Source organism: Wyeomyia smithii, chromosome 3 (genome assembly GCF_029784165.1).
Source record: "Wyeomyia smithii strain HCP4-BCI-WySm-NY-G18 chromosome 3, ASM2978416v1, whole genome shotgun sequence".
NCBI lineage: Eukaryota > Metazoa > Arthropoda > Insecta > Diptera > Culicidae > Wyeomyia > Wyeomyia smithii.
The window spans coordinates 19,310,428-19,334,351 of NC_073696.1; the positions used below are offsets into that span (position 1 = coordinate 19,310,428).

The following is a 23,924-nucleotide window of genomic DNA, read 5'->3' on the forward strand; positions in this document are numbered from 1 at the left end:
ATCACTGTAGCGGCCAAAATATTAGCATGACTACGGAAAGCGTAGCAGTTACAGCGGGTTTAGCATCGATAGCAGCTGATGCAGTGAGGCACTTTAGTGAAATGTAGTCTCTGTGAGATAGCGGGCACTAGTAAATGCATTCAATTAAAAGTTGACTCATTTTGACAACACGTGAGCCGTCTAGTTTTGAGTGTTAAATCAGCTTTTCACTGTTCATTTTATCACAAGGAATACTTTATTCCCACTGTCAGTGATAAAGCCAAGATGTGATCGGTATCTTATCCGATATTGAATTGAACAACAAATTAAAAAATGACTGACACGCAAGCAGCCGGGTTTTCTTGCAAAAGTATTCTACTTCATCCTTGCGGTCGTGGCTTTGCACACAACCCTCCTGTGATTTTTTTTTTTCAAATAAACGATTATGGGATTAATTCTACGTTGAAGTTAAGCACTTTTTGGTCATTCCACCCTCCACTATAATTTCAGGCTGTTTTCGAAAAATCGGAAGTCCCAATCTTGGAATTAAAAATGTCGTCTAGGTTCGATTTTTTACCTCTGAGTTTCATTTGATTATTCATATTGGTTGATAATTGGTTTTGTTTTCAGTTCTCATTGGTCAAAACATGCGGGCTAAATAGGGCTCTACATTTTTCAATTGTGTAATTATCCGCATTTTGGTTGACTCTTTACTATTTTTCAAATCGATTGCTGCAAGAGTTAAGAAAATTCGTTGAAAGAAAGTTGAGCTACAAGCTTTTGAAATTGGACCATTTTCGTGACGCTCTCGATGTTTTCGGTATTTTGAATTTGCATCCCTATTCCATTATGTTAGCATAAGACGTAATTCTGCGTCAAAATACGTGTTGAAATGTAAAACTGAGATTTTTTTTTACGCGGGTTGTTTTGCTCCATTTTTTAAAAACGGTACAAGATATCGAACTCATTTCAATCACGTTTTCCGTTTTAGACCAAAGGTAATCATATAGGGTGAGGTACCTATTTTGAGCAGCTTATGCAGCCTCGTGTATATTGAGACAAAGTAACTGAACACGTTGATATAGTGTTCACTACTTTTGTTCAGTCAGCAGTAGTTTGCAGGTTATAAAACTTCAGTTAAAGTTTCCAAACGAGGAAAACTATTTCAGTTACCCCGTATTTACTTCAAGCAGTTTTCAAGGGATTTTCTTCAGCATGCAAATAGCACCCTGGATGGCGACGATTTAGGTTGATTTCTTTCAATTATTATTTCCGTTTTTTCTGTGATGAACGGTATTTTATCTATTCACACGATAGCTAGATAAACAGCCGTTCCTTACTTTATCCGTTTTCAAAAAAAAAAAAAAACGTTGTACAGGTGCCGTGGGCAAAATGTATGAAAAAACTGGAAGTCAGGTATCTTGTTCTAGTCATCTTTACTGGAATGCTGGTGCTCGACTGCTAACCCAAAATATTTTATAAGTGTTAAATTTCTCGTATGAAATATTCCTCATTTTACATTTTTACGTATTAAAATTCTTGTAAGCTAGAAGTAGATGGAAACAATCATAAATATTGGAATTTGGCAACTCTGCTCGCCTCCTCGATGGAGGTTGTGTTAGTGAAGAGCTTTCGTAGTATTTCCACAAGCTTGCAACAGTAAGCTTCCATTTTCCATATAGAATACGAAAATAAATGGAAATACTATACTGTTGTGTCACGACACGGACGTGACACACTGGTCAAGTAATAACAATCATAGGGAGCGAACAATGCCCGTAGCTTCTGGTTAGCATAGCGGCAGTCAAAGCCATGGTTCGCGAACAGCGGAGCAGTCAGTCGCTTGTTGATTCACTGGTCGGTTGACGTTTTCTGCGCGCGCTCTCACATGAGTGTTGCTTGTGTTGTTTATCGTAAATTTGCGTGGGTTTATTTCCGTTGTGGAACCGTTAGAAGCCCGCCTCGAATGTCCTGACGTGGGTGTATGTATTTGTGCCAGCCCAGCTTGGTTGTATGAGATCGCTCCACGCCGCGCCGCCGGGAGAGTTGAAAATCTCGGCGTGACATATGTTGGAAGCTTTCGTCTCGTTTATTGGCGTTTATTATTGTGCAATCAGCGAACAATTGCCCGACCAGCCGCGACACGGGCTGTGCTAAGTGAATACAAATTAGAGCCCAGTGCAAAATAGAAGTCCCATCCGATCATCCGATCGAGTGCTGCAGCGTTAAAAATAGTTGCCACGGTCGTTGTCAGTGAGCAGACAAACTCAATCGAATTAAATGTGTGAACCAATTTAGGTTCAATTTAGACGCGCTGCTGCCCTCTGCCTGTTACCGAACCGGAGGAGTATACTAAACAAGTTGGAAAAGGTAAAGTGATAGCGAGCAGTGCGCGGTTCTGGAGGTTGATAGTGGGTGGTGGGTGAGAAGAGATTTTGTTGATTTCAGTTGGAAACTGCATGATATCGAAAGGAGCAAGCAGAACTCTGATATGAGCATCAATGCGTAGGTTTTAGTGTGCAGTGTGTTGTGATGAGATGTTTCCCTCCATGTCAAGAATTGGCTAATTTGTTCGTTACTAAACGTGGACACAATCAGTTGAATCAGTATAATGAAATCAAATCGTTATAGGTACACACGTTTTTTGAGCGTCCAGCGCGCGTGCAATGTCAGAAGTCACTCTCGGCTAATCGTATGCGACTGCTGGCTAGACACGTAATCAACGGAGCGAATGTTTTGAGTTGAGCATCTTTTTGCCAATCAGCTGACTGCAGCCGGCTGATAGCACCGGTATTGCACTTGATTGCGTGCCTTTTCGTCACTGTGGACTGGCGTGATGTATGTAGAAGTTGTTTATGTTGATTGTTTTCGGCTGCCCTTTGAAGAAGAAGCGAAACCAAAATTTGCTGCTTCCGGTCGGGGAATGACGTACGTTTGTGTCACAGGAAGCAAAGCTAGGGTTTTGAATTTTTTAACAGAGCCGCAGCTTGACCCAGTATGGAATGGCAATCGATTTGCAATTCCGTGCACATGCAGCTGATGCCGTATCGGTATGACCGGGACGTGCTTTTACGAGCACGAGAATTCCAATAAAGGGCAATCAATAAATATTGATAAAACTTTCGTTGATTGGTGGTGAGTGCTGATAAGTGAAGCGGTTACAGGTTAATAATGTTAGCCCGAGTGAACTTTGAAACAAAAACAAGATAATCACGGTGGACAGGTGCTCAGGCAGGTAGCCTCATTTAAGCTGATCGAACTGTGTCGATAATTCGTTATTGTTTATAATTGAACTCGATGAGTTCAAGATTAAGTTCAAACGGTATTTGTAATCTGAGGACACTACAGACGGGTTCTATTTTCTCAAAGCAATATGTGATTACTGGCAATCTTTTCTTATGATGGGTCGGCTGTAGATGTTCTATGGAAAATATCATGTGTGTGTTACAGCAATTTTTCTGGAGTCTAATTAAACAAAAAAGCAAACATTTTTTGGTAATTTTAATATAATTCATGTTCTAGACAACATACATCCCGATTTTGACATATTTTATGTAAAAAAGTATGAGTGTTTAACTTTGCCGATTTTTTTTTGACGTAGGACTGCGTCTTACCGCACTCCCCAACCCAAAGTACATACTTCATTGTTCAGTATAAAATACTTCAAAACTAAACTTAAAAGAAAGTCTCCCACTTTATCATCCTGAACTTTATATAAAAAATTTTGGAATACCGTCCAGTTTCGATTGAAAAATCAAGGAAAATTCAACTTCTATTAGTTGAAATTTTAGTGTTATTTATTAAAATAACTTTTGATTGTGAATAAGGCCTAAAATCATTTAGCATTAACAATAACATGACGATGAACTTACGTCCATTATTATTGACTAACATCAAAACAAAGAGATCGTAAGTATCAATATATTTACGATTCTCAATACACCTTCGATCGACCGACACGTTTGGATCGAAATGAAAGCGATTACGTAAGATGCTGATAACGTAAATCCAATCTGGGCGGGCTTATCAGTCTAGAGTGGCACAAATCCGGTTTGCCGGTAAGTGAATGTAAAACTCTATGTCTAAGTGCAGCATGTCTGGCACAATTTCATCACTCGAAAATCTGATCCAGTTTGATCAGTGAGATTTCTGTTAGTATAACTTTGAATATCGATCCCGGGGGCTTTTTCTCAGAGACTCCCTATGCAATGCGTGCAATTGTTATCATTGTGCGATGTGTTTTCGATTTTATACGTACCATAAACCTTGCACCTCATTGAAATCGGACCGTGAATCAACTTGTGATTACTCGGTTTGCTTATTGTTTGAAAGTTCCGTGATTCTACAGTATCTTATCGACAGCTGCGCTTCGATAACTTTGCCCTAATTAAGAAAAGTCCCGTATGATTACAATCAGATCAGATTTAAATAACAAAATTTTCCTGCATATATTGTTTTCTTCTCATCATTTTTTAATTTTTTTGTGGCGAGAAATCTTTTCTTTATCTTTTTTTAAGTAAACTGTTTCTGAGGAAGTTTCAAATGTATTTTGTCAATTTAAAAATCAGTTTCTTCTAGTTCCTAATGATAACCACTGCATAAAGTTATAAAATGAACGTTAACTATATGAGCGTTTGCCAATTGTCTAATTGTTGCCAACTCTTTTTTGCAATCGATGCTTTCATTCAAATAATTTTACGGGACAAACCGTAATTGTGTTATCATATTATCTTGTAATATAAACAGATTTTAACTACACTTAAATTTTATTGGAAATCTAAAAGAATGCTTATATTGAGGGCGATTGAATTAGAATTCAAGAAATATTTAACATCATTTTTTGCTGTACCTGACACATGTCGAACAATTGTTACTGTGGCACGTTTTTCGGATTCCACCAGCAAAATATCGTAGGAGCCAAGCACAGTTACCACCTGCTGATTGTTTCGCTGTCACGGCATTTAATTTGCATTAACATTATCCACTTAATCCACAAGCTCTTTCACGGTGCTTCTTATCGGATTTATATCTGCAACACTGAAGGTCCGAATGTTGCGAAACTCAAGGTTGAATGATATCTTATCACAATGCCAGCAAACAAAAACCAACCAGAAAAAAGTCGCGCAAAAACTGCGTACAATTATTTTATCTCATTATCTATTTTAAAAATAGATGCACAATTTTGAAATGACATTTGTTCTTAAAGTAGCAGTGAGATTCCATTGTTATTATTAATTCCAAAGGTCGTAGACCAACTATCGCTCACTAATAAGTTGACCTAAGACATGTAAACATTGAACCCATCGTCAATCGTTCCTTTATGTCACGGAGACCAGCTGGAGCAGCTTGTAGGAACTGCATGATCGATGTTTCGGCTAGTTTATTCATCGCTCATCGACTTCAACAGGCATTGACCTCATGTGAAGGCTGAATTATTATGTTTATTTAACGATATGGATTGAATAATTAAAGCGAGTTGTACTGCATTCTATATGTGCAAGCGGTTAACGATTTCATCATACCCGTTGACTAGTCTACACTCAATCTTCAATAGACGGTAATCACATATTGGAAAAGTTAATTCAATTCGTTTTGTAAACAGTGTGTTAATGCCACTTGAAAGCATCTCTATCACTTCTGGGCTTATATACTTTTTACACTTTTGTTGATTTAAAAATTGTAAAACGACGTTATTCTATACTGTCCGACGTTTCGTCACTGATTAGTGATATCATCATGAGAAACTTTTAAAAAAAGTGATGAAAAAATTTAGGAAACATTTCCTTTTAACAGATGTTAGCAACAAATTATACTTTGGCCGAACTGATGGCGATTGATTCTCTTTCAGTAATTCAAACCTATCTATTGGAGCTACTCGAGTATCTTCCTCGATGGGGAGTCACGTAGCTGCCGTGGGTTTGAATCTTAGTAGAATCAGGCCATTTGGTTGTCGAAGAACTTTAGCATGGGTTGATTCTCAGGCTCTCCACCACGTACCCTTTCTTCAATTTGAATTCTACAGTTCCCCTGTTGACTCTCCTTCTAACAAAAATAAGTCGCTATTATAATTAAACTGGTGTGAGTAACTTTTCAATTTCTCTCCAGGGAATTGAGCTTGAAACGGGAAGGTGAAACTTACACACATGCACGGATATGAATGATAAGCGTATCACTTACTTCCATAGTGAAACTGCCAATAATATGAAATGCGGAGTACAGAAAACACCTGGGCAATATCACAATATATCTAATCTCTGGTCGCAGTGATGAGTCCACACAGAAAACAAAATCTTCCTTTAAGCTTGATTTATTCGTGAGAAAACCAAGCTGAACTGCTTTTTTCCTAATTATAAGCCGTCTTGATCAAAAAGATTTAATATTGAAAGAAGTTAAATGATTTTTCTCAAAAAAAAAAAAAAAAAAAAACAAATCTGCTCGCTTCTGTACGCTCATTTTAATTGAATTCGGATTAAAATTTTTCTAAAATGTTTTGTCTCCTCGGAAAAAGTCTCGATCCGAAATTTTAGCAAAGTTGGGCTCCGGGATGAGGAGTTTCAAAGCGGTTAAAATTTTACTTTTTTGATCGATGAAAATGTTTTGAAATCGATTTTTGACGCAGGACTACGTCTATCTGGAAGTTAGGTACCTGAATTTGAAAACCTAGTACTTCAACCATTTTTCATTAATTTATAATCAGGTTTTCGAGGTTTTGGCATCAATCGATCAGAAATTCTTTTATGGTTAAATTTTTGTAAAAAGAAACAAACTATTGTTTGAGATACACTATTGAAAAATTGGTAAATAATATCGATTGTCTAAATCATACCGCGCAGCCAATCACTACCTCTCTTCCCAAGCACAGTCGACACTAACGGATACAACCGATCTGACTTTGTTGTTATTGTTGTTGTCACTTTCTGTTTCCGATGCTTATTTACATTCCTTACCATTCCATATTCTACTTAACTCCTCCTTCTTTCTACCTAACTGACGAAGCCTTGACATGAAAGGTGCTGTTCGAACATTTCAACCCATCATTTTCATTCTGAAACCGTACCAGTGGCGTTAGGTGCTAACCGTTGAAAGGAGGAAAGACAAAATAGTACCGATCATCTCGTGCCAGGTTTCACCCGTAACGCTGGTGGATGTTGGTAGTGCATGGCTACTGCAAAAGTACTAAAATGGTTGGAATTCTAGCCGGAATAACCAGAGAACAAAAATGATCGGCAACTTGCACCTTTTGGTGCCTCAAAGTGTTGTAATTTTCTCTTTTACAAAACGTTGCTGATAGCAGGGAAAGCCAAACCTCTATCCATCAACATATTGGTTACTGTCGTTATGTTGTTATTATCGTTCGAAATCTGACGCAACATTTTCCAGTTTCATTTCCAATTTTACAGAATGCATACCAGTAAAGGAAACAAAGACGTAGTCCCACGTCAAAAATGATCTGTGCAGAATTTCAGCTCAATCGGACATGACTTAGGGGTGCCTCAAAGCGCTCAAAGTCGTGATTTTTCGACCTTCGAAAAGCTACCAATGCGGTTTTAGAAATGCATAAAACGTCGAGATCTGGTGATATTTAAAAAAAAATTTTTGACCGAAAATCGACCTTCTGGGACTTTTTTTGAGCCGTTTTCTGAACAACCGATATAATATGGAATATTTTGAGATGGGCTTCTAAAATGACTCACAGTTCGTTCCACCAAACCAGATGTAAATTATTTCAAAGTTTATTAGGTATCTCAAACTTGATTTTCATCAGGGTTGTTCATTTATTTTTTACTAGGGTGGTTCTCAAAACAATAAAAATAGAATTTATTGTTAATGAGTAGAAAAAAGCAATCATAGTAGGAAACTTATGTCATTACCGTTGCGTTACTTGTGCCATGACTGGCAATATTATAGAACAGTTTAGACAACTCCTCTAACACAACCTTCAGTTATAGATTTCAGTTGATATCACCTTTTCCATGATATCTCTATCACCACAAAAACGCAAAAGGCTACTATAGCAAGTACTGGTGCTATATGAAGTATTATATAACTTCATGAAAGCAAGCCATATGCTGCAGGATACATCTCGAGTATCAATACGGTGAGAAAACGTTCAAAACATGTTATTTTCAAGTTGTAGGGGTACTGGGGGTAAGTCCGGCCCCCTAAGGAAAATGATTCTTTAGTAGGACTTGATGGCAAATATTGTTATACTTCTTTCATGCCCAGATTGTTTTCTACAAGATATGAAGGTTTTCAGTACTTTCAAATTGTTATTTTACAAGGAATAGTGAAGTTTTGAAACTAGGATAAAAACGACGTTCAGCAATCAGTGCGGGTGAAACCGGCACCCCTTGGGGGTAACACCGGCTTCTAAGTTTGTTCATGAATTAACTCGAATTAACTGAACCAATTTGAATTCGAAAACCGCCGAATGAGAGATCTTACATTTCTGTATGTTACTGTTGAATTTGGTTGTTGTCGGTTAGCTGGTTCTGGGCAGATTGCCGGAACAAGTGAACATTATGCATAAACAATGCAAGAATTTGATACTCGGCCTATCATGTGGCACTTTAAATCATATTGTTAACTAGTTTCATTGAAGCCAGGATCACATTGACCACACCGGAGCATATTTCAAATACCACCGGGAAAGCCGTCAGTTTTGTGACTTGATTAAGTTTATTTGACACCTCTAATAACCCTTGGAATCATTAACAAATCACAGAAGAGCTTGAGTGTATGGTTCTGAGTCGATTAATTAATTTATTTATCAGCGAGACATCGGTAATAGATGAGAAATATGTGTCAGTAACATTCAACTAGCCTCAGACCATGTCGGGCTTGCCCCACTTACTGGGTGACGGCGTTACCCCGACAGCACACATTTTTTCATAAGAGTATTTTTACAAATTTATCGCTTCCTTTTTCATCAGATGGAATTCCTGTGATTGCTAACAATACAGGCAATAAATTGTAGAGCAACGAAAAGTTATTCTAGTCTTTTCAAATGAATAAAAGCTTAAGTTACACTCACGAAACATTACATTCGTTTACGCATCAGCTGCAGTAGCGTATGTTTTGTCTATTATTTTGACGTTTGACGTTTCACGGTGGCTTCGATGTGTCTTAAAATGTCTAAAATATTAAATGCCAACACTTCACATATTCCAAAATACAGTTAAATAGCGTTTTCTAGTAAAATCCTAGGGGTGACGGTCTTACGCTCAGTGCCGGGCTTACCCCCAGTACCCCTAATTGCTAACTAATCAAAACATCGCTGCCGTAAGCATAAAACTTCAAAATAAAAATATTGGAAAAAATAGTGATTACGGCATTTCGAATAATCACCGAAAAATAAGAAACAATATTAGATCAACGTTTCGATGCTTGTAATAGGGGAACTGCTCCATTATTCATCTCATTAGTCCGATACTCACGAAGAATGCACGGAATAAACACCAAATTTTCACGAAATCATTGAATAAATGAACAAAACACGCTTACATGCTCTTATGAAATCGTTCAGCATTGTATATTCAGTAAACTTAGCTAGATTTATCCTGAATTTTGTAGAACAAACCTTTTTACACAACGCTTCCATATCCAACTCAAAACTTGAATCACTGCTCAATTATTCATCTCACGACGCCCCCATATTCACCCCACTGTTAATCATCGATGAATCACATTAACCTGAATGAACGTAGCCGCAGCCCGTCGTAGAGGTTACCTAGATACCCGCAGTAGTTGTTTACGTGCAAAATTGGTAACCTAGGTGACCACTGCAGTGCTTGCTGTTTATGTCAATTATGTCGGAATAATTTAACATTTTCAGTATGATTTTTTCGTATTAACAGAAACTGATTTGGTAACTTTTGATTTTCTTCAGATGCAAATACATACAGTTGAAATTTAGGATTTGTAGTAATTCATCTCATATATTTCTGCTAATTCAAGCTTGTTTTAGGAAATTCGAGGTGAATTTCAAAGATTAAAGTATTCTTAGTGTAGTGAGCGATTTTGTTTGGTAGTTTAAATAAAAAGTGCTGCGCTAGTGGTGAAAAAACCCTTTGGTTGGCTGCTGAACAATGCGCGGGTTATGTTTTCTGAGGTAGGTGATTAAATAAACTGAGTTTTTGAGTACAGATGCCCGACTATAACATAAAATTAAGAGCTTTTAAGTGAGTTTTTGAGGATTTTACTTTATGAGAAATCTAAAGTGAACTAAGAAGAATCCATTTCATGGATTAGCAGATTGGTTTAGTTAGAAAATATGCGTTTTTTCCTGTTTTCAATTGTGTTTTCATGTTGTATGAGATGAGAATATATGGGCTGAGATGAATAATGGAGCAGTTCCCCTACAAAGTTCTAAGTGCGCGTCAAATTTCATGGTGAAACATTGTGTTCTACTTCATGCGCCATTCATTGGATACCGTGTTCTATTTGTCAATCAGTGGATAAAAGGTTATGCATTACAGCAGCGGTTCTCAACCTTTTTTGTACGCGTACCCCTTGGCGATATTTACCAAATCAATTGTACCCCCCTGCTTGGAATGTTCACGCAGAGTGGGAGAGAGTAGTGGTAGATCGTGTTGTGGTAGTCTAGTTCAGGTTTCAAATTGATCTGTGATTGCTACAGTCATGTTTTAAGAGCAAGTTTGAACAATAAATAAAGTATTTAAAAAAAATTGCTTTGTCCGCCATTACTGATTTTTCTTTCGCGTACCCCCTGAAGGCTCTCGCGTACTCCAGGTTGAGAACCGCTGCATTACAGAATGTTGCTATGACAAATGTTGTCATAGCAACATTACAGAATGTTGCTATGACAACATTTACCCAGCGCATGCGCAAATGTGTTGTTATGCGCAGTGCATCAAGATCGACAATCGTCTCGTCAATGGCACTTCCAATTAATTTAAAAATAATTATAAAAAGCAATGTACAACCTTTTAAAATGGATTGTTTCTGTACCTTGAATATTAAAATTGTTTTCGCATAGTTTCAACGTTATCTAGACTTAGAATATAGTAAAACTAGAAAACATTGTTAGATATACGGTTAAAAAAAATGAAGTGATATTGGTTGCACTGCAAGCGTTTTGTTTATTCTTTCATGGTACATTTTTACCCACCTGGAATAGTTTTATTGAAATCGTTGAAATATTTTAATAACAATTTGATCAAGTAATTTTGCGTTGGCTGCTGAATACTAAGATCAATCATAAGAAATGGTCTTTCTGGAAGACAACTCGAAAATAAGTGCCATTCATGTAAAAGTTATTGTTCGTTTAACCCATGCTATTGAAAAACATCTCCAAAACCAGGAAAAAAACGAGCTTGTTTTCGAAATGTGATTGAATCACTGGTGAAAAACAACTTCTCGCAAATAATGTATTTTAAGATGTTTTCTGTGCAGTTTTGATAACATCACAAACACAATTTACGGACCAGCAGCGGCAGTTTATATTCAATAATCTATGAGACACAATTATGCTTTAAAAGAACATCGCGAGAACAAGAATATAACAACACAAGTTTGCAATTGCGCTTATAGTACTCTTATATGACTACAAAACATGTTAGAAAAGAATTCACAATATTCTTTTATAACATGTTTTGTGTGTTACTTGGGTTGGTGCTACATTCCAAATCGGAACTTGGCCTTCTGTTTATTTTTTACACAGACTTTGCAGCCGACTGTTTAGTGCACAGGACAATTGCGGGACTAGCGCTACGATCCTACTGACACTACCAGTCTCTCCCGAATCGAGACTCGAACCTACGACGACTGGCTTGTTAGCCAGCATCGTACCTCGAGATCATCTGGGAGATACCACGTAGTTGCCACCACCCTCACGGAACACTAGTTGGTCCATCCTTGTGGTATATCATATATATGATGTGAATAAATATGATGCAAATAAATATGAGCATTTTTCCTACTAAACCACTTAAACATTAAATTTTTATTGTGTTTGGAACTACCCTAGTAAGAAATAAATAAACCACCCTAGTGAAAATCCAGTTTGAGATACCTAATGAACATTGAAAAAAATTACAACTGGTTTGGAATGAGCTGTGAGTCATTTTAGAAGCTTGTTTTCAAATATTCCCTCAGTAAACGGCCAAGTCCTAGAAGGTCGATTTTCGTTCAAAAAAATTTTTTTTTCGAGATAACACCAGATCTCGACGTTTTATGCATTTCTAAGACATTTGGCATCGAAAAAAAATCGATTTTCCCAATTTCCTCTACTCCCCCCTTGGTAGTTTTTTGAAGGTCGAAAAATCACGACTTTGAGGACTTTGACTTTGATGACTGTGAGGTGGCGTGATCCACTCACAACCAACCCAACTGGTCTAGATTCAATCCTAATCGACACCGGGAGATTTTCTGAGGCGAAAAATCTCTGGGTCACGCCTTCCATCGCATGAGGAAGTTGGCGCCGGTCCGTTAATCAACGGGTCGTGAGTTAGGGTCCTGGGTGGAGTCGCCTCCCCGGGCGTCGGTGATTGGCACAATAACAGTAGTGGAACTAGACCGACGGTAAATAAGCGAGAATAAAAAAAAAGATTTTGGTTAGATGAATCATAGAGTATAAATTAATCAATTTAAAAATAAATTATTGTAGTCCTATTCGATTCCTCAGTATTTTGTCTTAAAACTAGCAATAATTACCTACATTTAATTTGATCTAAAAATATCGAAAATCGATCAACTGAGTCAAAGCTAATTGTGATCCCCGTGGTCCTGTGGTTAACGATGTCGGCCGGTTAGCTCTCCCACACGGTTGTGATGTCGGTTTCGATTCCCGATCAAGTCGAGAATCTTTGATTTTCCAAATTTTTGGATTATAATTTTGGATATAAAACTTAACAAAGAAGCTACAGCATTGTAGAACAACTTTTAACTCTATCTACAAAAACGAGAAAGTAATGAGAATGAAGAAATGTCAGACCATTTCTTTCATCAAAATTAATTTTTGGACCCTATTTTACTTTTTTTTCATTTTCAAGAATAATTGTATTTTAATGGTGTTTTTAGTGGGCTTCTAGACTTAAACTATCGGATTCATGTTACAGTATTCAATATCGGAGTTGAATATGTTATTTAGGACAAATATCATAAAAAGCCCTCATTTGAACGTAGATAAATTTTTAATGTTCAGGCTACAGAAATTGCTTTTATAGGACTTTTAACAATATCCAGAGAACCAATAGGTTATTGTTGCTGTAGTTAAATACCGAGCAGTTCGAAATTTTTAGCTTGACGAAATGAAGTAGGGTATCGAACGTCTCCGTCAGTGGTTTTCTTCGGCCCCCTTTTGTGTAAGATTGCTGCAGAAAAACTGCCGAAGAAAACCAATGACGAAGACGTTCGATACCCTATAATAATTTGTGTTAATTAAGCTTACAGCTTTCTAATTTTTCTAATTGTCATTAAGAATTAAACATGAGTTTAAAAAACTTGCAATATACTCACTTGTCTAATATGTTTTACTGTATATTGGGATGAAAAACGAACCACTACATTTAACCTTTGTAGAGATTTATAACTTTGAAGCTTGGTGGGGATATGATTTCAAATATTTTCTAAATACGTTTCAATAGAAGTGAAGAAAGAATTCTGTAAAATTTCATATTATCAAGCAATGTCATCATATCTGCAAAAGTTGAAATTAACTTCCGTATGCATGGAATTTCCATGAAATTCATTATCAACAATAGAGTACTTTTATCACCAAATTTGATTGTCGCTGGGGAAATCCTGGCATAGTTCTTAGCTTCTCCATTTCTGCCTACGGTACCCGAACCTAATTCCGGGGGTGAATCTAATTGCATTGTTTTACGTTTTTTTCCCCCAAAATCCCTCTGCTCCAAAATAAGTAGGCTGAGTATCGATTTTTCGGCTGTTTGTTTACAATTGATTACATGAGCAACTAACAGCACTTAGTCCTTGTACCACGTATCCGAGTGTAATTTGTTCTCGAGCCCTACAGCTTTACCGTTCCACCTCCTTTCAGATGACCGCCATCGACAGCGAACTGTTGGGGCTTGCCTTCATGGCGTTCTTCATCATCACCTTCTCCTCGACCGCCCGGTACTACTTTAAGTTCGTCTGTTTCTTCGTCCTGTCGATGGTTTGTGCCGTTGGACCAATTCCATTTATGCTGCTCCGGCCGCGGGATCATCGCAATGCTTTGTAAGTACCGTACTCGATTATTTCTCCCTCTTCTCCGTATCGTTATTACGATGTATAGAAACAATAGTTTGCTTGCTTACATATCAATTTGGGTTTGTTCTATAATCGGATTTATCCGAAGGGTGCGCTTTTGTCTCCATCAATAGCCAGTAATTTTGCCATTGATTCAATCAATAATCAATGTAATTTATCTCCCATGTTTTGTGTGTCCAATTGTCCGACACCCTCGGTTTCGCCGCTTGAAACGCAAGGTCAGAAAAATTTGCCCTTAATAATTGAGCAGATATTCCCTTCCGGGAAAACGACGGGCCACGAACTCCGATGGTAGTGTTTTCATTAAATATGTATACACATGTGCGTATAAGGGCAGGAACGAGTCGAGTCGTAGATTGTTGTTTTCATTAATAATGACAGTTTTGTTTTTCCTTCTCCGGCCACAGGTTTCCGGCCTTTTGCTGTAGGAAGTTTGGAAAGATGCTGGGAGCAACGTTCGAAGTTCGTGGAATAGAAAACATCGACCAAAAGCACGGTGGAGTGGTGCTAATGAACCATCAGAGTGCTTTGGATCTTATCGGTGAGTGCCGGAGGGGAATGAATGAAGATTGATTAGCAAAAAATGGATTTAATGTTTGATATATTTTTTAGTGTTGGCTTACCTTTGGCCCATTATCGGCCGGGCCACGGTAGTCGCTAAACGGGAGGTGCTCTACTTGTTCCCCTTCGGAACGGCCAGTTGGCTGTGGGGAACGCTTTTCATCGATCGGAAAAACCAGAAGGAGGCAAAAACAACAATCAACAAGGAGACGAAAGCTATCAACGAAAAGCAGGTTGGTGCTGTTATAAATGTTGAATTTTACGCTTTGTTAACCGCGCACATGCATTATGCATTCAGGCGAAAATTTTATTCTTTCCCGAAGGAACCCGAGGGCATGGGGACAGCTTGCTACCCTTTAAGAAAGGTTCCTTTCACGTTGCCATCGAGTCGCAAGGTTTCATACAACCGGTGGTAATATCCAAGTACCATTTTCTGAATTCCAAAGCGAAAGTTTTCAACCGAGGTTTGTAGCGAACATGAACAAAAAATTCTATTATTCTGTGAGTTGTTGGTAATTTTAGGTCAAAACATAATTAAAATACTGCCGGAAATTTCCTGTGCCGGCCTGACGAAGGAGGACATTCCAGCGCTAATGGATCGGGTCTACAAGCTAATGCAGGCCGAGTACGAGACGTTGAGTGATGAATCGTTGGCGATAAACAATCTCAGCAAAAGTCTGTAGATTGGCCGTCCGTTAGTTACTCGAAAGAAACGGCCGAGAACACCTTTCCAGTGGGTTTGTTTTGTACTTTTTTACAAGCTTCACAAATGCTTACCAATGCTGCAGTCTTGAAGAATAATTGCGTGGAAATTGAAAGCTTTTCATCAGCACTTTCCTTCCACCCATCGATTTATAAAAAAAAACAAACAAACAGAATACTATACGAAGGCACGATGGAATAAAGACTGCTCAAGTAATTCATCTTCCCCGCCCACACATTAAATAGATACCTGAAGAAAATCGCGAAACGCGATAGTTTAGACGTTCTTTCAATCGCACAAATTGCTCGGTTTTATATAATTTATGAACAAGAGAAAAAACGGTGTCTTAGCAAGAAAAAGGACGGGTAAAGTTCCTCTCTAACTTAATGCGCAAACTGCAACCCATTGCTGACTGCTGAATTTAAACTTGTAAAAGGCAAACTATGTAAATACAATATCTTGGCAGCACAATGCAGTGAAAATCAATTGTAGTGAGATTTTACGAACAGAACTAATTTATGTACACGTGATTTGCAGTCTGTAATAATTATTAAAATTTCTTCACATAAAAAAAAAAACTATTTCATCTTGCGAAAGTCCAACATCCATCAACTCGCCCCTTGTGACTGCCATCTTGCAAAGTAACCCGGATTCGAATAAATCGTTGACAGCCACGTGTGATTGTCGGACGAGAGTAAACAAAGCAAGCTCAGTTCAGCCGAGTGAAAAAAAAAATCGCAAAATGTCTTCTTTAAAACCGGTTTGCCGTATCTGTCTTTCAACCGACGAATTACAAGTATCCCTGTACGGTCAGTATGCGGATAAGCACAAAATTCTGACCAAGATCCGCGTGTGTTTGCCGATTTCGATCGAGCGGGATGACAGCCTTCCGAAAACGATCTGCCACAACTGCGTGGCCCGGTTGGATCAGTATTACGATTATTATTGCAACTCACTGACCAGCCAGCGGGTGCTCGAAGATGGTAAGATGACGTATCGAGACATTTACAAGAGTAAAGTGATGCAAGGATTGACTGCAGCGGCGGAACGACGGGATGTGCTAGCGGAACAGGAACGGACGGTTCCGGCGCTGGCTGCAGCCATCCAACGGCCGTGTGAAGGCAAACTGTCACAGTGTTCCCAGCGATCAAGGGTGCCGTGTTCGGGCAGCACCTACGTGATCGTACCGCGCAGCCCGGGACCGCTTCCTTCGAACAGCTTTCTGGACATCAAGCACAGCCACCGGAAGAAGAGTCGCAGCGGCTTCTCGAAGATGAGATTTCGCACCTACGATGAACGGAAGGATGAATCGCCACTGCGGTTCGATTGAGAAAAGTTGAAATGAACTATTACAGATCGATATGATGTAGCTAAATGAAATACATAATTTTTTATCATGCTCCCAAAATTTAATTTAATTCGAATAAAAAAAATAGCAAAATCAGAACGCAGAAAACCCCTTTTTTGTCATTTTGATAGATTTCAATGGAACTTCGCTGACATCCTGGATTCCAGGAGGGGTTGTACTTTTCTCTATTGATGCCCTTTTCCGTCGAGAGCAGTTTTTTGAAAGCGTCTAAATGACAAAAAGGCATGTTTACTGTTGAAAAATATATAGACAAAAAGAAAAAAACAACCCGAAAACTATAAAATACACAACCTGAAAACTACAACCTAACTTGAAACTGCAAAGGTTTTCTAATTCGTGTAAATGTTTGTTTGTTTGTTAATCATGATCTAGAGTACTTCAAAATACACTAAGGTCGTTTTTTACGCGGGGGATGCGTTCCAAATTTGTAAGGCCGGCGTAAAAAATGACTTTTTTGAGTTGCAAATATAACAAATGAAACCGTCCTAAAACGTTGAAACCTCGTTGAATATGTTAGTGGCCAATCTAGAGACCAAAATGCAATATTTAAAATTTTGAGTATTTACACCAAAAATTGTGATTTTTTTTGAAAACTGATATATGATCACTCGTGGCCTAAAACGGAAAATGTGATTGAAATAAGGTCGATATCTGGTACCTTTTTCGAGTAATAGAGGAAAGCAACCCGCGTAAAAAAAAACCGCATAAAAACGACCTTACTGTACTTTGGTATTTTTCACAATAGGCACACACTCTACCATACCCTATAAGATCAAATGTCAAAATTCTATGAGTTTGTCTACATATTTGCATCTTCTCACCCATCTTTAAAAAAAAAACAGATCTTAAATTGGACAAAAACTGAGCTCAAAACGGTGATTCTACGAAACCGGTTTTGGCATGATTTTAGTATATTTCACAGAGCAAAATAATATCGAGTATGGCTGAGAATTAATGGTAATGCGTTAATATCTAAAAGTGGTAGTCAAATTATATTTTATATTGAGTAAAAAAGTCTCAGAAATCGATTGGCAGGTGTCTGATCTACGTAATTAGTCAGCAACATGTCGATTTTGCCCCAATTTCTCTACAATACTAAATTAGGTTTATCTCGACGTTAAATTAACTTATTTGAAATCTGTTTAATGTAATATCAAGAGTGTAAGCGATACTCAGAGATACAATAAAAATTTGGCATCACATGATCATCGCCTTTTTGCGGGGAGGGGGTCGCATTTGACTTTATCGAAGACGCGATGATTCCGTCTCAAAGCTGAAGAAAGATTTTTATGTTTTGACCGGTCCTGGCCAAAAATGCAAGCCCCTCCCCGCAAGAGGGGGAGTTTCATGTGATGCCAAATTGTTATTGTATCTTTGAGTACCGCTTACACTCTTGAAATTACATTAAACAGATTTCAAACAGGTTAATTTAACGTCGAGATAAACCTAATTCAATATTGTAGGAAAATTGGGGCAAAATCGACATGTTGCTGGCATTTTACGTAGATCAGACACCTGCCAATCGATTTCTGAGACTTTTTTACTCAATATAAAATATAATTTGACTACCACTTTTAGATATCAACGCATTACCATTAATGCTCAGCCATACTCGATATTATTTTGCTCTGTGAAATATACTAGAACCATGCCAGAACCGGTTTTGTAGAATCACCGTTTTGGGACTTTTTTACTCAATATAAGATATAATTTGACTACCACTTTCAGATGTTAGCGCATTACCATTAATGCTCAGACACACTCGATATTATTTTGTTTTGTAAAATATACTAAAACCTTGCAAAACCGGTTTTGTAGAATAACCGTTTTGAGCTCAGTTTTTGTCCGATTTAAGATCTGTTTTTTTTTTAAAGATGGGTAAGAAGATGCAAATATGTGGACAAACTCATGGAATTTTGATATTTGATCTTAAATCAGAATGGCGTCTACCCCTAAAATACCCAAAAAATTATATATAGAAACCGAGGCAGAAGAAAAAGTCAATTTTAGTTGCACTGTGTAATAACAGAATAACTATTGAGTGTATTATATTTTTGTAAACGTTATTGATTGGGCTTTCAGAAAAATGTGTTGTTGTGTGGTTTTATGGGTGAAAGAAAAATAGATTAAGCACAATAAAAAGAAGAAAATGAAAAAAAATCATCATTTTCAACTTCGTTGGACAGCATCTTTTTACTCCCAAGAGCCCCCGTGCTGGGTCCTTGTTTTTCTTTTAACTTTCAGGTGTCTACTAACGAATTCAAAAGCTGTGACCACCTGCGACCAAGCGTTTAAAACCGACTTAAAATTTTGGGTTTTCATAGTAAGTATACAAATTCCGAAAAAACATTTTTTTGATCATGTTAACATAATTTTTATTCAGTGTATTATATTTTAATAAACGTAAGTGATTTGGCTTTCACGAGAATGAGTGGAAAAAGAGATAAGCAATAACAAAAAGAATAAAATGATGAAAAATCATTATTCTTTACAATCTCAGAAAAGTTAAGCTGCGATTACCTGCGACCAACCGATTAAAACCGCTTGACAATTAGAAGAAAATGAGAAAAATCATCATTTTCAACTTCAGTGATCTGATACGCAGCTGATATATCAGCAAGAATAATGCTCCCGCACCGCTGTTACCCCGCTAGCAGCACGGACCACCATACGATCGAGCGAGTGGAAGTCAACTACAGGTGGCATCTACAAGGTCGCGTGTAAGATACGGCCACTGTGTCACCACAACACGAAGCTGGATCGTCATTGTTTGTTCTGCGGAGACACTCGATTGATCCTACTATCAGCCGTGAGGTCGTGACTTAGACGTTCGGTGAAGTATTCACTTTAGAATTTTTATCATTATTACTAATAGTATTATTATTGTTGTTATTATTATAATTATTATTATTATTATTATTATTATTATTATCATTATTATTATTATTATTATTATTATTATTATTATTATTATTATTATTATTATTATTACTATTGTCATTAGTATTAGTATTACTGCCTTTTTTTTATTTTGATCCATTGTAGTTTGAAAAATTGTTTTTAAAATTTAATTGCAACTACTTGACCCCCCCCCCCCCCACATTCGACTATTTATCGTTTGTGTGCGGTAGAGCGTAACGCTCCCGCAAAATGGACGACATGCAGGTGCAACTATTCCTGGATGTGGAAACAAATGGGGAAGAGATTCAGATCTCCCCCATCAATTCCCCTCTACCTTCCCCGCTACCTAGCCCCGTACCGAGGGTACCGGCAACACGGGTGAAAGCTTACCCAGATGCTTCGAAAGGTCCGTTCGTAGTTTACTTCAGGCCCTTAAAGAAGCCTCTAAATATTATTCAAATCGGCAAGGACCTGGCAAAACAGTTTTCGGACGTAACCGAAATTACAAAGGTTAGACCGAACAAACTGCGAGTTGTCGTGAGTAGCTTGAAGCAAGCAAACGCAATTGCTAGCTACGAGCTCTTCACGAGAGAGTACCGCGTGTATATCCCTGCCAAGGACGTGGAGATCGACGGTGTGGTTACCGAAGGAAGCCTCACGGTCGATGACATTTTGCGTCACGGGGTTGGCTGCTTCAAGAACCCCCTGATTCAAGATGTAAAGATACTGGATGTCAAGCAATTGCATTCAGTATCCATCGAAGAAGGGAAGAAGAAATTCTTCCCTTCGGATTTCTTCCGTGTAACATTCGCCGGATCCGCACTGCCGAACTACATCTCTTTGGACAGGGTTCGTCTGCCTGTACGCCTGTTCGTACCGCGGGTCATGCATTGCCAAAACTGCAAGCAGTTAGGTCATACAGCCACCTACTGCTGCAACAAGGCACGCTGCAGCAAGTGCGGAGGCAGTCATGCTGATACCGCTTGCAGTGAGGATACTGAAAAGTGTGTTTACTGCGAGGGAACTCGGCATGACCTTTCGGCGTGTCCCGCGTACAAACAGCGCGAGGAAAAAATTAAGCGTTCCCTAAAGGAACGATCAAAGCGCTCTTTCGCAGAAATGCTGAAGAGTGCTGAGCCACCCTCGAAAGGAAACATCTTTTCCTTTTTGCCAACCGATGAGGGTACATCTGACGATCCCGTCGAAGGGTGTTCTTATGCCATGCCAGAAGGATCTAGGAAGAGGAGAATGATCAACTCTCCTAATCTTTCTCGCAAAGGTCGCAAGATAACCCCTAGCGGAACGACCAATGAACCAACACAAAAAGGAAGCGGTGAGGAAAAACCGAAGCAAGTACCTCCCGGTTTTAACTTTAAATCAAACCAGGAGTACCCACCGCTTCCTGGGGCACCAAAAACCCCTCGTGCACCCATTTCTCGATCAGAAGATAAAAAAGAAACAGGGTTAATAAAATTATCTGAAATTGTGGACTGGATATTTAAAACATTCAACATACCAGATCCCCTACAAAATATTCTTCTTGCCCTTCTTCCTATAGTGAAAACCTTTTTGAAGCAACTAGCAGCAACTTGGCCCCTCATTTCAGCTATCGTATCTTTCGATGACCAATACGGCGAAAGAGGTTAGGAATTTTATCACTGTATTACAGTGGAATTGCAGAAGTATCATCCCCAAATTCGATCTATTTTCTCATTTAATAAATACATACAATTGTGACGCATTTGCGCTCTGTGAAACCTTTCTCAATTCAAACGATCAACTCAATTTCCGCAATTTTAACATTATTCGTCGAGATTGAGACTCACACGGTGGAGGGGTACTTTTAGGGATTAAAAAGTGCTATTCCTTCTTCCGAATCGACCTCCCCTCGATCTCGAATATTGAAGTCGTTGCCATTCAAACGAATATGAATGGAAAAGACCTATGCTTGTTTCGTTATATATCCCTCCATCCGCGCGGATTGAACAGAGGCATCTCACTGATATAGCAGAGTTGCCTTCCGCGCCATTTTTGATATTGGGAGATTTTAATTCTCACTGTTCGCTATGGGGGTCGCTGTACGACGACAACCGATCTTCTTCAATCTGTAACTTGATCGACGACTTCAATATGACAGTTTTGAATACTGGGGAAGCGACACGTGTACCTAATCCTCCAGCACGTGAAAGCGTGCTTGACCTATCCCTCTGCTCGACATCACTAGCGCTAGATTGCCAGTGGAAAGTAATCAACGATCCCCACGGTAGTGATCATCTTCCAATCGTTATATCAATTGCTAATGGTTCAACTCCCCCGAGCCCAATCAATATTTCCTACGACCTTACACGTAATATTGATTGGAAGTGTTATGAGTCTATTATAGCGCAATCTATCGAGACTCACGAGGAACTTCCTCCGGAGGAAGAATACGCGTTCTTAGCTGGCTTGATAATCGACGCCGCGACTCAAGCTCAGACGAAACCGATACCCGGGGTGACGATTAGACAGCGCCCTCCCAACAAATGGTGGGACAAAGAGTGCTCTGAGCTGTACGCGCGAAGGTCCGCGGCGTATAAGGACTACCGGGAGTACGGCACTGTCAACCTGCTTCGAAAGTACGAGGCACTGGGCTGGCAGATGAAGAGCTTAGTAAAGGCGAAAAAACGCGGGTACTGGCGGCGGTTCGTAAACGCGTTGTCGAGGGAAACAGCGATGAGCACTCTTTGGGATACCGCCAGGCGCGTGCGGAACCGTGACGTTTCGAATGAAAGTGAGGAGTATTCAGATCGCTGGATACTCGATTTTGCCAAAAAGGTCTGTGCGGACTCTGTACCGGAACAGAAAACCTTTCGCGACGCGTTATTAGTAACTACGGAAGAGCCTCTATTTTCGATGTTGGAATTTTCAATGGCTCTTCTGTCGTGCAACAATAAGGCTCCAGGGTTAGATAGAATAAAATTCAACCTGTTGAAGAATCTACCCGACTCTGCAAAAAGACGCTTGTTGAATTTGTTCAACAAGTTTCTTGAGCTAAATATTGTTCCGCATGACTGGAGGGAGGTAAAAGTCATTGCTATTCGGAAACCCGGGGAACCTGCCTCTGATCACAATTCATATAGGCCGATTGCGATGCTCTCTTGCCTCCGGAAATTAATGGAGAAAATGATCCTCTTACGGTTAGACAAATGGGTCGAAACAAATGGGTTACTTTCAGATACTCAATTTGGCTTTCGCCGGGGCAAAGGGACGAACGATTGCCTAGCGTTGCTTTCTACTGAAATTCAACTAGCCTTTGCTCGAAAAGAGCAAATGGCTTCTGCGTTCATGGATATTAAGAGGGCTTTTGACTCTGTCTCTGTAGAATTTTAAGCGCGAAACTTCATTCGCAGGGACTTTCACCAAATTTGAATAACTTTTTGCTCAATTTGTTGTCAGAAAAGCATATGTATTTCTCACATGGCGATTCGACAACTTCCCGAATTAGTTACATGGGCCTTCCCCAGGGCTCAAGTTTAAGTCCTCTCTTATATAATTTTTACGTCAATTACGAATGTCTTGCAAATTCATGCACGCTAAGGCAACTTGCAGACGATAGCTTTGTATCCATTACTGGTAGCGAGGCTAGCGATCTGCAAGGACCATTGCAAGATACCTTAGACAATTTGTCTGAATGGGCTCTTAAGCTGGGTATCGAATTCTCTCCGGAGAAAACTGAGCTGGTCGTTTTTTCTAGGAAGCATAACCCAGCTCAGCTGCAGCTCCTACTAACGGGTAAAACGATCTCTCAGGTTTTAATCGCTAAATATCTTGGGGTCTGGTTCGACTCTAAATGCACCTGGGCTTGTCATATTAGGTATCTGACACAAAAATGCCAACAGAGGATTAATTTTCTTCGTACGATTACCGGAACTTGGTGGGGTGCTCACCCAGGAGACCTTCTAAGGTTATACCAAACAACGATATTGTCAGTTCTTGAGTACGGCTGTTTCTACTTTCGCTCCGCCGCGAACACACATTATAAAATTAGAGAGAATACAATATCGTTGTTTGCGTATTGCCTTGGGTTGCATGCAGTCGACCCATACGATGAGTCTTGAAGTGTTAGCGGGTATTCTTCCGTTAAAACATCGTTTTTGGAATCTCTCTTACCGGTTGCTAATTCGATGCACAGTTATGAAC

At 39.0% G+C, this 23,924-nt stretch overlaps 2 protein-coding genes across 4 annotated transcripts; both read left to right on the forward strand.

Moving 5' to 3' along the window:
* Window positions 1–1,763: 1,763 nt before the first annotated feature.
* Window positions 1,764–16,278, forward strand: LOC129731129 (1-acyl-sn-glycerol-3-phosphate acyltransferase alpha-like). Of its 3 annotated transcripts, none has more exons than XM_055690902.1 (6): window positions 1,764–1,961; window positions 14,000–14,178; window positions 14,619–14,752; window positions 14,824–15,005; window positions 15,071–15,236; window positions 15,295–16,278. In XM_055690902.1, exons 2-6 carry the CDS (start codon window positions 14,000–14,002, stop codon window positions 15,453–15,455), a joined length of 822 nt encoding a protein of 273 aa, XP_055546877.1. In that variant the 5' UTR covers window positions 1,764–1,961; the 3' UTR covers window positions 15,456–16,278. The 3 variants fall into 3 exon arrangements, with proteins under 3 accessions (XP_055546877.1, XP_055546876.1, XP_055546878.1); XM_055690901.1 differs by having other exon boundaries at window positions 1,767–2,349; XM_055690903.1 differs by lacking the exon at window positions 1,764–1,961 and adding an exon at window positions 2,345–2,484.
* LOC129728165 (uncharacterized) lies at window positions 16,218–16,805 on the forward strand. Its single transcript, XM_055686582.1, has one exon. It carries the CDS (start codon window positions 16,218–16,220, stop codon window positions 16,803–16,805), a length of 588 nt encoding a protein of 195 aa, XP_055542557.1.
* The last annotated feature ends 7,119 nt before the right edge of the window (window positions 16,806–23,924 follow it).

Excerpts from the sequence above, each read along its gene's own strand:
- LOC129728165 (XM_055686582.1), top strand. The coding sequence starts at position 16,218 with ATGTCTTCTTTAAAACCGGTTTGCCGTATCTGTCTTTCAACCGACGAA.
- LOC129731129 (XM_055690902.1), top strand. The coding sequence starts at position 14,000 with ATGACCGCCATCGACAGCGAACTGTTGGGGCTTGCCTTCATGGCGTTC. Across the intron at positions 14,179-14,618 it reads CGGGATCATCGCAATGCTTT|GTTTCCGGCCTTTTGCTGTA; the intron begins GTAAGTACCGTA and ends CTCCGGCCACAG. Across the intron at positions 15,237-15,294 it reads AGCGAAAGTTTTCAACCGAG|GTCAAAACATAATTAAAATA; the intron begins GTTTGTAGCGAA and ends TGGTAATTTTAG.